We start from the raw sequence: 16208 nt of genomic DNA, 5'->3' as shown, positions 1-16208 counted from the left end.
AATTCGTCACAGAATGATATTTTTTAAAATTTAAACTTTCCGAAATCGATTGAAGTACTTAGAGACCTCGAAATAATATGAAATCAATTTCTATAAATTCTCATAAATTTCTTAATTATATAAATCCTTTCAAACATTAATTTTACTTAATCGGTGATTTTTTTAACGTGAATGTGTCAAAAAATATAAATCACGTTCAAAAAATTACCGATCTCAATATATTATGTAAAAATATTATTTGAGATGATTTATATAATCAAGAGATTTATAGGAACTCATAGTAACTTGTTCAATGTTATTCTGAACTCTCTAGATTCATCAACCATCTTCGGAAAATTTAAATTTATATAAAAAAATTAAAATTTTGTGACAAATCTTAGATTCATTGTAGATTCAGCGACGAATCCTTGATTTGTCGCAAATTTTACGACAAATCTAATATTCATCGCAAAATGTGGGACGGATATAGGATCCGTTGTAGATTCTATAACAAATATTGATGTTTTTCGCTAATTTCCAATGACTTTAGTGCCTATTTATATTTTATTGTTAATTTGGGATGAAAATATTTTTATCGTAAAATTAATTTCTAATTTATGACAATTTATATTTTTGTTATAAAATTTATCAGTGATAGGATTGTCCGACAACAATGAGTGTGCATAAATTGATAGGATTGTGTGATATCTACGATAATTGTAATAATTATAGAAATATTACAACAATGAGTATAATGATGCACCTCTAACATCTAGACGTAGAGATTTTAGATCAGCAGTTAAGCATATTGTATATACAAATACAGGATAAGCACACCCAGTGGCCTACCACCGACCAATAATTCCCAACAAAACCAAATACGGTTCATTGAATCCCTTCCCCAACTTGTATCCACCCATATATCCTACATCGATATATACAAGAACCAAACTGCATGACATAACAATGCAGCTTACACATTGACTTTCAGCAATAACTCGTCCTCTCATAATATGGTGGTAGTGATGGGCATCTCTCATTCATGTGAGGGTATGGCTCCATGCTATTGTAATCTGGTAGTTCCATCCGATATCTGCCCTTAATTTGACAATAAGGAAGTTTCACATCATCGTATTTGTTGCACCACTCCGGCAGACGGCTCGAGTTGCTCTCGAAGAAATTGAGGGTGTAGGCATCTCTGATCTGCATGTCACCAAGCGTTAGCAAAATTGCAGTTACAACTTGGAAAATTTTGCTGCAAGTTGGGATGACTTAACAGTGAATTCAGTAACTTGTATAGAGCTGGCAATCGGGTCGAACAATCCTGCTGCCTTGTACAGTTCGAGAATGAAAGCAACACATGATGTTGATTTACCATCGGAGTAGATCCAATCATCTTGTTCAGGAATTGTCAATAACTCGTCAAAAGAAGTACCATTCTTTTCAGCTTCAACAATGATTTCAGGCAGATCAAGACCCTGCGTTGAGATTTAAGTTTTACCGTGAATAAGCACCTGGGCCATTTTTAAAATGACGAATTTAAAGATGTCAAATTTTTACAACGCCCTTTTTATGAAAGTATTCTATAAGAACGTATCAAATTATGGAACTATTCTGAATTGAAACTCTTTTTCAAAGATTCGTTTGAACAGATTCAGGAAACAGAGGAAAAGACATTCTGTGGAGTTGCTTAATGGAAGAGTGAATTCTAAAGCTAGATGAACTCGTACCTAAAACAATGATAGCCATAATGGAAAGTTGACCAAATTATCCAAACTATAACCCTAAGGCAAGTGAAAAGGTTGCCAATTATGTCAATCTGTAGAATGTTAGAACAATGTCAGTACAAAATAGCATTTGGCAAACCAATACCCAATATGTTGAGTAGGCAGTCACTAATTTTTTTATATTATCCAACTATTTTAATTATCTACAACAAGAAGGAAAAGTGTATTTGAAAAAGAAAATCAACAAACTTTAAATGTGGTTTTAAGGATATAATCTTCCAAGTATATAGTACTGGAACACACTATTAGCTGTTTGGCATTTCTGCCAATGGCTTCTGTCATCTAATTCACAAACTTGAAATAAAGTCGAGTGTTAATCAAAGTTTCTACACTGTAGATGCACAGTCAACCTTAAGAGAAAAAAGAGGATCTAGCAGGAAAGCACAATTCATAGATGAATTAGGTTCTTGAACAAGCAAATAGATAATACTAACCTCAGTCCTAAACTGCTTGTTCAAGGCTTCATTCCATACTGGTTACAATTTGAAACATATTATTAAAATTTTGATACTGGCCAAGTATTTTGTTTATGTTAAAATAAAAGGAAATATTATATTAAGAAAAATTGCCCATGAGACCTTTTGCAACAAACATTAACCAAGATTTTAAAACATAATTAAAGAATCAAGCTGTGCTGCTTGGCATGATTGATACCTTTCATTCCAATGAAGAAGTAGGACATGGCATGGGCAGACACAAGGTTTAGTCATTCTGTTGGCCGTGCTGGAATAGTGTTGTTTATGTTGAGTAGGATTACGTGATATGTTCCTTTGTCTTGATGGCATGGACAGAAACCAATGAAATCCATTTGGCCTCATGCCGTGAAGACGGAAATCACTGTCGGACAAGGGAGGAAAATACAATAGGAGAAGAGGACCACGAAGAGGGAAAGGTGAGAGGGGAAGGGCCTATAAAAACCTAATGCATATGAAGGGTGAGGAAGGGGGGAGAAGGACCTCCTGAGTTGAATATGAGGTATTAGTAACAAATGTGATATAGTCACCACACAATTTGTATTAGTGGGAATGACTCAACTGATACTAGTGGAAGTGGTTCAACCATTGCACCAATATTGAGGAGTGCAAGTGTTCATGTTCACTTATGAGATGGTATTGGTCATTTCTTTCCTTCTATGGGATCATAAGGGCAAGTGTTAATATTATTGATGGTCTCTTTTTCCAGTGGCTCGAGCTCCTCCTCCTTAGAAAGCTAGATCGGCTCCTTGATTCATGAGATCGAATGCCTTGAGATGAAATACAAGTTAGGGCTTGGGCCAGATCACCGGCATGACCCCTCCGACGCTCAAGTTAGTCGTCGATAAGAGGAGGAGGAGAAGAAGAAGAAGAAGAAGAAGAAGAAGAAGAAACTTAATGGAAAGGAGTCACCTCCGCCAATAGGAATAAGAGAGCCAACGTACCTAAACTTACCATGCGTGGTCTTTATATAGATGCGTAAACAACAACTCCACGTCAGACATTTCGTGCCATCTTACTTCTTCCCATGCGAGTTGGTGAAGACGAGACCTCTGACAATCCGTTATCATTCCTCCACTCCTTGATCACTCACTACCTATGGAGCATAAGGAATCAAGGGAACCGCCTACGACACCACTACTTGCTTCACCATTCACTGATTACCACGTAAGTAGAGGGAAGAATCAAGGGAATCAGATCTGACACTCACTACTTGCTTCTCCATTCATTGCTCACCACGTATTAGGAGGAAGGCATCAAGGGAACAAAATCTGACAACCACTATCTGCTTCTTCATTCATTAATCGTCATGTTTTCTTAACTAGAAGCTTCAAGCTTATTTCTTAAGGGAGGATGGTTATAATACTTAGTGGAAGTGAATTCTGATGCTCGGGAGGAGATATACCCAATGCTCGATGGGTAGAAGATATGCTCCATGCTTGGTGGAATATATGCGATACTTGGTGGAAGACACCTGTGATGCTGGGTAGAAGATATGCTCCATGCTTTGTGAAATACACGTGATGCTCAATGTATAATGTTGGGTAGAAGATATGCTCCATGCTATATGGAATACACGTGATGCTCGATGGGAGATGCTTGATGCTCGATAGAAGATATGTTCCATGCTCGGTAGAAGATATGTTCCATGCTCGGTGGAATACACGTGATGCTCGGTGGAAGATACCTGATGCTTGGTGGAAGATATGTTTCATGCTCAGTGTAATACACGTGATGCCCGATGGGAGACACCTACGATGCTAGGTAGAAGATATGTATGATGCTGAGATGAAGAACACCTCCGATGCTAGGTAGAAGATATGTATGATGCTGAGATGAAGAACACCTCCGATGCTTGGATGAAGAAAAATTCCGATGCTTAGATGAAAAATATCTCCAATGCTTGGTGGAATTCAACTACATTACTTGGGATAATCTAGATCCTATCAGATCTGCATTGCTCAGGATAATCTGGATCCCATCAGATGTCTCTCCTTCAAGTCGAACCAAAGAGTGTAATCGAATGAAGTTCGATTAAAGGTGAAATCTCCCTTTGCTTGAGATAATTTAGATCTCATCAGATGTTCCTCCTTGAAGTCGAACTGAGGAGTGTAATCAAATGAAGTCCAATTAAAGGTGAAATCTCACTTTCTCCCTATTGCTCGAGATAATTAGGATCCCATCAGATGTCCCTTTTTCAAGTCGACGCTTGTAATCAAATGAAGTCCGATTAAAGGTGAAATCTCCCTTTCTCCATATTGCTTGGGATAATTTGGATCCCATCAATTCTCACACCATCAGTTAGATAAGAACAAATATGATAGGGAAACTAATAATCTAAGATTTGGAACATAAAACCCTCGCTGATAAATCAATGAACATAGTATATACGATGATTAGGAGAAAAATTAATATTTTGTGTGTACAAGAGACAAAATGGGTACGCGAGAAGGCAACGATGATAAAGAACTCGAATTTTAAGTTATGGTACATAGGAAAGAGTAAAGCAAGAAATAGAGTGGGTATTATTGTAGATAGTTCATTAAAAGATAAAATTATACGAGTAGTTAGAAAAGGGGATAGAATTATAGCTCTTAAGATAATAGTGACGACAAAAACTATAAACATAATTAGCATAAAGGCACTGCAAGTAGGATTAGATGAAGTTATCATATCAAAATTTTGGGACGACTTATATGAAATATTATAAAACATTCAGCCAAATGAAATGATGTTAATGGGAAGTGATCTAAATAAGCATGTCGAAGTGAAAAATGAGGAATATGAGAGTGTATATGGAGGTTATGGGTTTGGAACGATAAATGAAGAACGAAAACCACATTAGTTTTTGCGATAACATATGACATTAAATTAGCTAATACATTTTTAAAGAAAAGAGAATAATACTTAGTCACGTTCAAAGTGGAAATAATAAATCGCAAATTGCCTTTCTTATGGTTAGGAAGAAGGATAGAAAAATTTGTAAAGATTACAAGGTCATCTCTGGAGAAAGTTAACTACCTAACATAGATTAGTAGGGTTGGATATATGCCTCAAGCACAGTATTAATAGAAAGAAAATATATATGACTTCTAGAATAAATATATTTACGGAGAAGGTAGGAGTATAAGTATTAGGTGAATGCACTCGGTGAGTGGACATGGGATAAGATAGTATCAAAGTCGAAAATAGTAACTAAGAGTGTGATCGGTGAGTAAAGGGGCATGCACCACTAAGTAAGGAATTTTGGTGATGGAATAAGAAAGTACAAGAGAGACTAAAGGAAATAAACAACTTATAAGGAATTATATATTTGTAAGAATGAGGAAAATTTTAAAAAAATATACAATAGCTAAGAAAAAGGCTAAGAAAGTAGTGAATGAAGCAAAGAATGAAACTTTTGAATAATTATATCAAAAATTAGATAGAAAATAAGAGGAAAGAGACATTTATATAATAGCTAAAATGAGATAACAGAAGACAAGAGATCTTATTCAAATAAAATGTATTAAAGATGAATGTATAGGTACTAAAAACGATGGAGAAATAAAAGAGTATTTTAATCAACTTTTTAATGAAGGGTTAGGTGACCAACTTAACTTAGGTAATTTAAGTACGTCAAATGAATATAGAAATTTAAATTTTTATTGTAGAAGGTCGGTCGAAGGGGAGCCTTAGCGCAACGATAAAGTTGTCGCAACGTGACCAAAAGGCCACGGGTTCGAATCCTGGAAACAGCCTCTTGCAAAAAAACAAGGTAAGGTTGTGTACAATGGATCCTTCGCCGGGACCCCGCATGGCGGGAGCTTCGTGCACCGGGCTGCCCTTTTTATTGTAGAAGACCGGTCATGGCTGGTCCCAAGCCGGTAATGACCAAGTTAACTCCGCCCATGACGATCGGTCATGGCCGGTCCCAAGCTCGGATAAAGGAGGAGGGTTGCGTTAGATTGTCAGCCAGCGTCAAAACTATGGCAAATATTCAATGAATGGATCTATTAAACTATTGTGCTAATGCTAGGTTGTTCCCCGTAAGGAACGCGTTGTAGGGTCCGACTTTAACGTCTTGGCAAGGACCGCTACATCTCCAGAACTCGGGTGTAGTGCTAAATATGCAAGAGTTCGTGTTACAGGGTCCGACTGTAACGTCTCAGCAAGGACCGCTATATCTCCATGAGAACTTGGGTGTAGTGTTAAATATGCAAGAGTTCTCGCACCATAAGTTGGATAAGAATAAATATGATAGGAAAACTAATAATTTAAGATTTGGAACATGGAACATAGGAACTCTCACAGGTAAATCAATAGAGGTAGTAGATATGATGATTAGAAGAAGAATTAGTATTTTGTGTGTACAAGAAATAAAATGGATAGGCGAGAAGACAAAGATGATAGAGAACTCGGGTTTTAAGTTATGGTACACTGGAAAGAGTAAAGTAAGATATGGAGTGGGTGTTATTGTAGATAGTTTGTTAAAAGATAAAGTGGCAAAAGAAACTATGAACATAATTAGTGTATATGCATCACAAGTAGGATTAGATGAAGCTACCAAATCAAGGTTTTGGGAGGACTTAGATGAAATATTACAAAATATTCCACCGAATGAAATGATTTTAATGAGAGGTGATCTAAATGGGCATGTCGGAGTGAAAAATGAGTAATATGAGAGGGTACATGGGAGTTATGAGTTTGGAACGAGAAATGAGGAAGGGAAAACTATATTAGATTTTGCGATAGCATATGACCTTATATTAGCTAATACGTTTTTTTAAGAAAAGAGAAGAACACTTAATCACATTCAAAAGTGGGAATAATAAATCGCAAATTGACTTTCTGATGGTTAGAAAGAAGGATAGAAAGATTTGTAAATATTGCAAAGTCATCCTTGGAGAAAGCTTAACTACCCAACATAGGTTAGTAGTGTTGGATATACGCCTCAAACATAGTATCAATAGAAAGAAAATATATACGATTCCTAAAATTAAGTGGTGGAAGTTAAAGGATAGGAAACAAAATATATTTAAGGAGAAGGTAAAAGTACAAGCATTAGGTGAAATATACGATGACTCTAATACAACATGGGATAAGAAAGTATCAAAGTTGAAAATAGTAGCTAAGAGTGTACTCGGTGAGTTGGACATGCACCGCTAAGTAAGGAATCTTGGTGGTGGAATGAGAATGTACAAGAGAAAGTGAAGGGAAAAACGAATAGCTTATAAGAAATTATATATTTGTAAGAACGAGAAAAACTTAAAAAAATATACAATAGCTAAGAAAGAAGCTAAAAAAGTAGTGAGTGATGAAAAAAATAAAACTTTTGAATGATTATATCAAAAATTGGATACAAAAGAAGGGGAAAGAGACATTTATAGAATAGCTAAAGTGAGAAAAAAGAAAACAAGAAATCTTAGCCAAATGAAATGTATTAAAGATGAAAGTAATAGGGTATTAGTAAACGATGGAGAAATAAAAGAACGATGGAAGAGGTATTTTCATCAACTTTTTAATGAAGGTTTAGGTGACCAACTTAGCTTAGGTAATTTAAGTAGGTCAAATGAGCATAGAAATTTTACGTTTTATCGTAGAATTCAAACTTCAGAAGTAAAACAAACTTTAAATGAGATACACAATGGAAAAGTCGTTGGACCAGATGATATTCTGATAGAGGTATGGAAGTGCATAGGGAAATAAGATATTGAATAGCTTACAAAATTATTTAACATGATATTGAAAACGAAAAAAAATGTCTGAACGGATAAGTACTCTAGTTCCCTTATATAAGAACAAGAAAGACGTACAAAATTGTGCAAACTATAGGGGTATTAAACTAATGAGTCATACTATGAAACTTTGGAAATAAGTAATAAAAAAAAGATTAAGGAAGGAGACATAGTGACCGAAAATCAATTTGGATTCATGCTTGGAAGGTCGACAATAGAAGCTATACATTTTCTTAGACAATTAATTGAAAAATATCGGGAGCAAAAACAAGATCTACACATGATATTTATTGACTTAGAAAAAGCTTATGATAGAGTCACAAGAGAAATTATATGGAGGATTCTAGAAAAGAGAGATATTAGCGTAACATATATTGACCTAATTAAGGATATGTACGAGGATGTAACGACCAGAATAAAGACTTCAGGCGGAGTAACTGAAATATTTCCAATAAAGATAGGGTTCCTATCTTTTTACACTAATAATGAACGAACTCACTGCGCACATTCAAGACAGTACCGTGGTGCATGTTATTTACAGATGATATTATTTTGGTAGATGAAACACATGAAGGAGTAAATGCTAAACTAGAATCTTAGCGGGAAACATTAAAAGGGAAAAATTTTAAGCTTAGTAGATTAAAGACATAATATATGGAATTTAAGTTTAGCAATATTAGAAGTAATGAGACAATTGTTAAGATAGGGGATTACGAGTTATCTAGAACCGAGAGATTTAAATATTTAGGATCATTTTGCAAAACGATGGAGGGATTAAGAGAGATGTCTTACATGGAATATGTAAGCAGGATGGGTGAAATGGAGGAGAGCGTCGAGTGTTTTATGTGACCGTAAAGTACTCTTAAACTTTAAAGGTAAGTTCTATAAAATCACGGTTAGACTTGTTATGTTATATGGAGTTGAATGTTGGGCTATGACTCGATCTTGTGGAGATGAGAATGTTAAGGTGGATGTGTGGACATACGAGGATGAACATAATTAGAGAGAAAGTCGGAGTTGCATCTATTGAGAAAAAACTCCGAGAGACACGTTTAAGATGGTACGGACATGTACTTAGACGACCAATAAATGCTCTAGTTAGGCGATGTGAAACTATGATAAACATGCATATCAAACGAGGAAGAGGAAGACCAAAAAAGATTTGATTAACAACAATAAAAAAAGACAAAATTTATTTAAATATAGATGATGATTAGTAGGAAATAGAGCTCAATGGCGTAAAAGGATTCATACAGCCGATCTCATCTAGTGGGAAAAAGCTTGGCTGTTGTTGTAGAATTTAAACTTTAGAAGTAGAACAAGCTTTAAATAGGATACACAATGAAAAAGTCATTGGACTAGATGATATTCCGATAGAGATATAGAAATGCTTAGGGAAACAAGGTATTGAATGACTTACAAAATTATTTAACATAATATTAAAAACGAAAAAAAATATCTGATCAATGAAAGGGGGCTTTGGCGCAACGGTAAAGTTGTTGTCATGTGACCAAATGGTCACGGGTTCGAATCCTGGAAATAGCCTCTTGCAAAAAGCAGGTAAGGCTGCGTACAATGGATCCTTCCCCGGGACCCCGTATAGCTGGAGCTTCGTGCACCGGGTTGCCCTTTTTAATGAATGGTAAGTACTTTAATTCCCTTATATAAGAATAAGGGAGACGCACAAAATTGTGCAAACTATAGGGGTATTAAACTAATGAGTTATACCATGAACCTTTGGGAAAAAGTAATAGAAAAAAGATTGAGGAAGAAGACCACGGTGATCGAAAATCAATTTGAGTTCATACCGAGAAGGTTGACAATAAAAGCTATACATCTTCTTAAACAACTAATTAAAAAATATCAAGAGCAAAAAAATAAGATCTACACATGGTTTTTATTAACTTAGAAAAAGATTATGATAGAGACCCAAGAGAAATTATATAGAAAATTCTAGAAAAGAGAAGTGTTAGCGTAACATATATTGAACTAATTAAAGATATGTATAAGGATGTAATGACTAGAGTAAAGACTTCGGGCGGAGTAACTGAAGCATTTCTAATAAAGATAGGGTTACATCAATGAACAATTCTAAATCCCTATCTTTTTATACTAATTATGGACGAACTCACAACACACATTCAAGACAATACCGTGGTGCATGTTCTTTGAAGATGATATTGTTTTGGTAGATGAAACACATGAAGGAGTAGAATAAAGACAAAATATATGAAATTTAAGTTTAGTAATATTAGACGTAATGAGACAATTGTTAAGATAAAAGATAACAAATTGCCCAAAACCGAGAGCTTTAAATATTTAGGACTATTTTTACAAAACGATGGAGGGATTGAGAGAGATGTTTTACATAAAATACAAGCAGAATGATTGAAATGAAGGAAAGCATCGAGTATTTTATGTAACCATAAAGTACCTCTAAAACTTAAAGGAAAGTTCTATAAAACCGCAATTAGACCTGTTACGTTATATGGAGTTGAATGTTGGGCTATGACTCGAGAACATGAGTAGAAAATGAGAGTTACATTGATAAGGATGTTAAGGTGGATGTGTGGCCATATGAGGATGGATAGAATAAGAAATGAGAGCATTAAAGAGGAAGTGAGAGTTGCATTTATTGAGGAAAAACTCTGAGAGACACGTTTAAGATGGTACAAGTATGTACTTAGACTTCCAATAAATGCTCTAGTTAGGTAATGTGAAACTATGATAAACACATATCAAACGAGAAAGAGGAAGACCAAAAAAGACTTGATTAGCAAAAATAAAACAAGATAAAAATTTATTTAAATATATATGAAGATATAATAGGAGATATAGCTTAATGGCGTAAAAAGATCCATATGGTCGACCCCACGTAGTGGGATAAGGCTTGGTTGTTATTGTTTTTGTTGATATGATGACTTCTAACTAAGGCTAGCAAGTCAGATAGGATTGATGATGCCTATACAAAGGCGAAGAATAAATCAATCGAATTTTCCATTTCAATTGAATTTCCCCAACTACAACGAACATAACTTATAATTGTAATATGGTATTCCTAGTCCCCAATCTCAAATTGCATATGAAATTGTGTGTTCGAGAAGCAACGAGACCTATATAGGATTTCATTGATATTCGATAGCTAGACAAGAATGCATATGAACATTATTAATTTTCTACTATAGTGCAAATTCATAATATCATTATGCATCTTACATATATCATTAATATTATCAACACTATATTTGTTTGATGATGGTGAACATTGGTAAACTCAAAAGAGTGAAGAAGGTAGTGAAAGGAGACAATCACTAACAAAATTCATTTATCATCATTATTGGGGTCATGGATTAATGAGAAAATTTATTCATAGGGTACGACCAGAAACAACTAAGTTTGTTACTCCCTCCTGATTGAAGCTCATGCTCACTTTTAAAGACTAGGAAGCTTCATAATACTCCATCACTGCTGAGAGTAGAGGCAAGAATATTATTATGCCTGCTAAATTATAGAACTGCATTACTGAGATTTTCATTATAATAGAACTCTTGTATGTTGTTTTATGCAAGGTCAACATGAATAAGAAGTCTCAAATACAAATAGATAATGTCTATCACTTAATTCAAAAATACAAATAGATAATGTCAACACAACAAAGAAAAATTAATCAAGAAGCAAAATAGAAGGTAGTTCAAGTAGATAGATGGAACAAGAAAATTGCACAAATACATGAAAGGAGAAAAAAGTGCGCAACAGAATGTTCTCAATATACCTCAGTTCCAAGCCGCTTGTTTAGGGCTTCATTCCACATATTTGCAGCATAGGCTGGCTGGATTTTATTCCACATGGTCATCACAGAAGCCACCTATACCATCAATACCAGAACTTAGCAGCTATAAAATAGCTATGAAAAAATCAAATAGTTGAAATATGGTTCATAATGGAAGCATACAATCTGCTGTAGTAGGCATGTTTAGTTACAACCAGTAAAATTTCCAACGGATTAATACATTAAAAAAAATATGCTAAAGCAATATTTGTTAGGGGAATAAAAAGTTTTAAAGTAAGACTAACTTTGCACGAGTACAGGACATAAATGTGATAATATACCCCAAAAGAACCACAAGTTAGAAAGAAAAAATAGTAATAATAACTGACAAAAAAATTTTAAAAAAAAACACACAAGAGACTTAAAGAGACAGAAAATAGGCTTCAAAAGGCAACACTAATGGTGTCATACCACATGTGAATCAAGAGGTGGTGGATAGTTCCCACTTATAGTATCTATCCAGCTGAAGATCATGTTATGATACCCATATGGCTTATTTGACATGCTTTTAGCATATTCCCAAGCTGCTGTGTTGTTAAATTTCGCTCTGATATCTGGATGGAGTGGAAGCAATGCAATGTGTGGATTTGAGTCATCTTTAGTGAGCTCAAATTCCCACCATTCTTCCCATGGTAGAATGACTATTATATCCTCTCCCTACAAAAGAAGAATCATCTATGATGCATAAGAATTAGAAAAAAGAATAAAGTATAAAAGAAGTACTACTTTAGCACTATAGCATGGTATAGAAAACATAAACCAAGTTGAGTTTATGTACTCAAATAATCGTCAGACAGAAAAGCCTGAAACTTTAAGAACAATCTCTCAAAATGCTAAAGGGAATCTCCTGGAAAGGGAAATTAGGAGTCAGTAGGTAGCCACTAATTCTATATAATCCTTTTTCTTATTTGACTTATTGCTGATATCTAAAAATTGATGGAATTCTACATGGCCATCTTAATTACATTGATAAATGATCAACCTTAATTGATCTAAATTGCTTATTTAGAAGTAGTTCATATGTATGAATGTGTATATGTATCTTTGCTGATTGATGTGGGTATGATTACTCACTAGCTCAACAACCCTTGGGTTTATGACATGTGACAAAAGGGAAAAGTCGAGGCACCAGCAAGAGCTTGGTCCCTGGGATCAAGGGAGAGCTAGTACCAGCTGCCACGCAGAAGACCAACTAATTAACTTAGGGCTAACTTGAAAAGGACAGGAGGAGATCACTGGATCTTACCAGGTGCTTGAATTTGGAATAGTCAAATATTGGCCAAGAGCTTATAGAAAGAGGAAAAAGGCACAATGTTAACATGGCACGATGTGATTATAATGACAACATATTATTTGATAAATTGCTTATCAAAAATTGATCATTTTAGAAACATGAATATTCTACATTATATCCGTGGGGCCGGCACTAGGGGGGCTGCTAAGGTAACGGATCTACCTTTTTTTTGAAAGCAAGTTTTTTAGCTATGAATCAAAGTTATTAGTTGTCTAGAAAGTTTTAAGTGTTTACCATGATGAAAGAATGTGGTAACGACATATGCTACATTATAGTAATTATGTACATATCAATTTTAACAATTAGGATCATCTTTGACTTCAATACTCTTACAACAATTCTAAGAAATGAATATTTTGAAATTAGTATTGCATCCATAAAGATGTCCATTGGGTACAATATTAGTAGACATTTTTAATATTTTCCCAATAGCCAAGATGTTATAAAAAATATTGGATATTTATAAACAAGTTTTTTTTTTTGATTGATTATTGATCACCAAATTTTATAAACAAATGTAGGTATTATTATGCATAGAATATTTTGGTTCGCTTGCATCAAGCATTAAATGAAGATTTATGTAATTTAATTTATATATATAAAAAGTCATGTCACACATACTCCCGTATATCTAAACAATTTTTTTATCTACAATTACACACAAAACAAACAATGCATTGGTTAGTCTGAGACAATATAAATATGATACCAAAGATTCATAAAATAGTTTAGAATTTAGAAACAATAAACGAGATCTAACCTTCTCATTTTCATGACCTGATTCACCAATCCAAAGTTTTCCTTCAGAATCTTTTAGGCAAACTGCAGTGTGGCCAGCATAGGCCCCACTGACCCACTTTTCTAAAGTTTCAAATCCACCCCAACGCCCACGAATTTTCGAGATAGCAAAGAAGTCTCCTGAATGAATATCATTAACATTGATAGTTGAAATCCATGGTTGAGGTCGTTGCTCAAATGTAGCTCCCATATGCTTCTCAAGGAAAGCAAGATTTGAACTTTCACCCCATCCAGTATTTGTAAATAGAGGAAAGACATCCCACAATGCCTGAAGAGTTCCAATCATTCCAGATTCCATAAGAAAAATTGACACTCCGTGATTTTTCACCTGGTTTGCAAAATAATATCATAACAACTTAGCAGAATAGAGGCTAACTTTGTTGATAAAAATGCAACTTTTCTTGCAATCTACAAACTGATGAAGCAACTTGCATATTCATATTCAGCTTCCCCTTCCCACATGTGAAAATCAAGAGTATGTTCCCGAGACAAAAGGTAGTAATCCCATGTCACACGATATGGTGTAGCAAACACATAAAGGTCCATGCAAGTCCAACTATGAGCATTGCTTATCTGCAAAAAAAAATATAAAAATTATAAAATGATAAAAGGACTTGGATATTAAAATAATAAACTTTCACATTAATAAAAAAAATGAAGTAATTAAATGAGTGATGACAATGCAAAGAGAACAAGTGAACAAAAACAAAAGCTATCTAAAGGTTAAAACAAGAAACCACTGCCAGATGCATCCCATTCCCATTCAATACCAAACAATTAAATGCCAACATAACACTAAGTATATAAAGGGAAAATTCTTATAAGTGAAATTAAGACTCCAACATGTTGCAAGTCCTTGTAATTAAACTAACAGCTTTCATATTGCTGAACTTGAAAACATAACAATTATGATCCACTTAACAACAAGAACCAACATTAACAGAAGGTGCCAATTAGCTTCTGGATAGTTCTATATGTGAATTGGAAGATATATTTGTTCTAAGTTTCACCATCTGTGAGCTGCATGGTAGGGATGATAATAATTTCGGATAAAGTAAGCATCAGTAATGAAAGATCCACAAGTTTCTTCACCCAAATAAGCAATGTGCAGTTCAAGAATCAAAAATATAGAAACACTTATCGTGAACCTACATCCTATTTAACAACATCCTTCAACCAAATTCATAAATTTGTAGTGCACAAGTAGCGGGTTACCCTGCTCCAAGTTCTAAGGAACCTAAATGGCCTATATAGGTCTCGTCTACCACCAAGAGCGATGTATTACCTGATCAAACTGGGGTTCCTCCTCTTCGCTGTATGGAACATATTCAGGAAGAATTTACTAATAAATTCATCATCCGAGTTAATTTACTAACTTCTCTAGCATGATTCCGATGAAACTTAAACCACACGTTACCAAGTACCCAATTTTCAAGCCAACGCCATAATTGCTCAAGAATTAATTCTGAAGGATAATAAAACGCGAAATACGATCAAACCAATCTAGATTTCGCACCTTGATATGGAGCGTACCGCCGCCGAATTGGGACTTGCTCTTGTTGTGGAACTCCATCCACGCGGTGTTCTTGTGAAAGCAGGCGCCCTTCCATTCGAGGTCAGCGTCAGGAGAGGATGCGGAGCCAACGAAGGTGGGGAGGAGGTCAACTGCGCTACGGAGCGATCGGAGGAGGGGCCACGCCACTCTCCGGGGGAGGAGGGGGAGCAGATCCATGGCACGGAGCGGGACCTTCCACGATGCCGCATCGTCCCCACCCCAAGGTAAAGAGGAGGAGAAGAAGAGAAGAGGGGAGACAATTAGGAGGAGGAAGAGAGGGATAGAGAGATGCTTCGTGGCCATGGAGAGGAGAGGAGAAGAGAAGAGAAACGGAGCAGGGAACAGAAGACGAGCCAAGGCAAAGAAGGCAACGAAAGACAGCGAGAACGAAAAGGTACTGCAGAATAACCCAAGAATAGGAGACATGAGTCATGACGGTACATTTTTGAAGCCGCATCACAAATAACAGTTTTCGAAAACGGCCTAAATAAATATATATATTAATTAATTTTGATATTATCAAAAATAATGTATTTATGTCTTTTTTTTAAAAAATCCTTTTAATTTAAACCATTTGTCTTTTTGTTTTTGTTTTTATAATTATTTTCATTTCAGTTTTTCGAACCAATTCATTTTGAAATAACCGACCTCACCGCCATCGTAAATCTGAAAAGCATAAATAAATTTTGATAGATGATTAAACCTCACTAATAATTCAAACACCACTGACATCTAATATATCTTGCAATAGATTTGAATTCTCATTGCATATATTT

General features: G+C 35.0%; 1 protein-coding gene across 1 annotated transcript; it reads right to left on the bottom strand.

The window, feature by feature from the left end:
- Positions 1-758: 758 nt before the first annotated feature.
- LOC121971094 lies at positions 759-15848 on the bottom strand. The gene is made up of 7 exons (XM_042522204.1): positions 15394-15848; positions 14310-14450; positions 13840-14205; positions 12197-12442; positions 11729-11821; positions 1257-1457; positions 759-1182 (listed from the first exon to the last, which is right to left on the bottom strand). Exons 1-7 carry the CDS (start codon positions 15733-15735, stop codon positions 967-969), a joined length of 1605 nt encoding a protein of 534 aa, XP_042378138.1. The 5' UTR covers positions 15736-15848; the 3' UTR covers positions 759-966.
- Between the last annotated feature and the right edge of the window lie 360 nt (positions 15849-16208).

This window comes from Zingiber officinale, chromosome 1B, assembly GCF_018446385.1.
Source record: "Zingiber officinale cultivar Zhangliang chromosome 1B, Zo_v1.1, whole genome shotgun sequence".
Classification (NCBI taxonomy): domain Eukaryota; kingdom Viridiplantae; phylum Streptophyta; class Magnoliopsida; order Zingiberales; family Zingiberaceae; genus Zingiber; species Zingiber officinale.
This window is presented reverse-complemented; position numbering and strand designations above follow the sequence as displayed.

Coding starts and splice junctions, on each gene's coding strand:
- LOC121971094 (XM_042522204.1), bottom strand. CDS start 15,735: ATGGCCACGAAGCATCTCTCTATCCCTCTCTTCCTCCTCCTAATTGTC. Junction 14,206..14,309: donor GGGAAGCTGAATATGAATAT/GCAAGTTGCTTC, acceptor TTTGCAAACCAG/GTGAAAAATCACGGAGTGTC. Junction 12,443..13,839: donor CAGGTCATGAAAATGAGAAG/GTTAGATCTCGT, acceptor CTTCTTTTGTAG/GGAGAGGATATAATAGTCAT.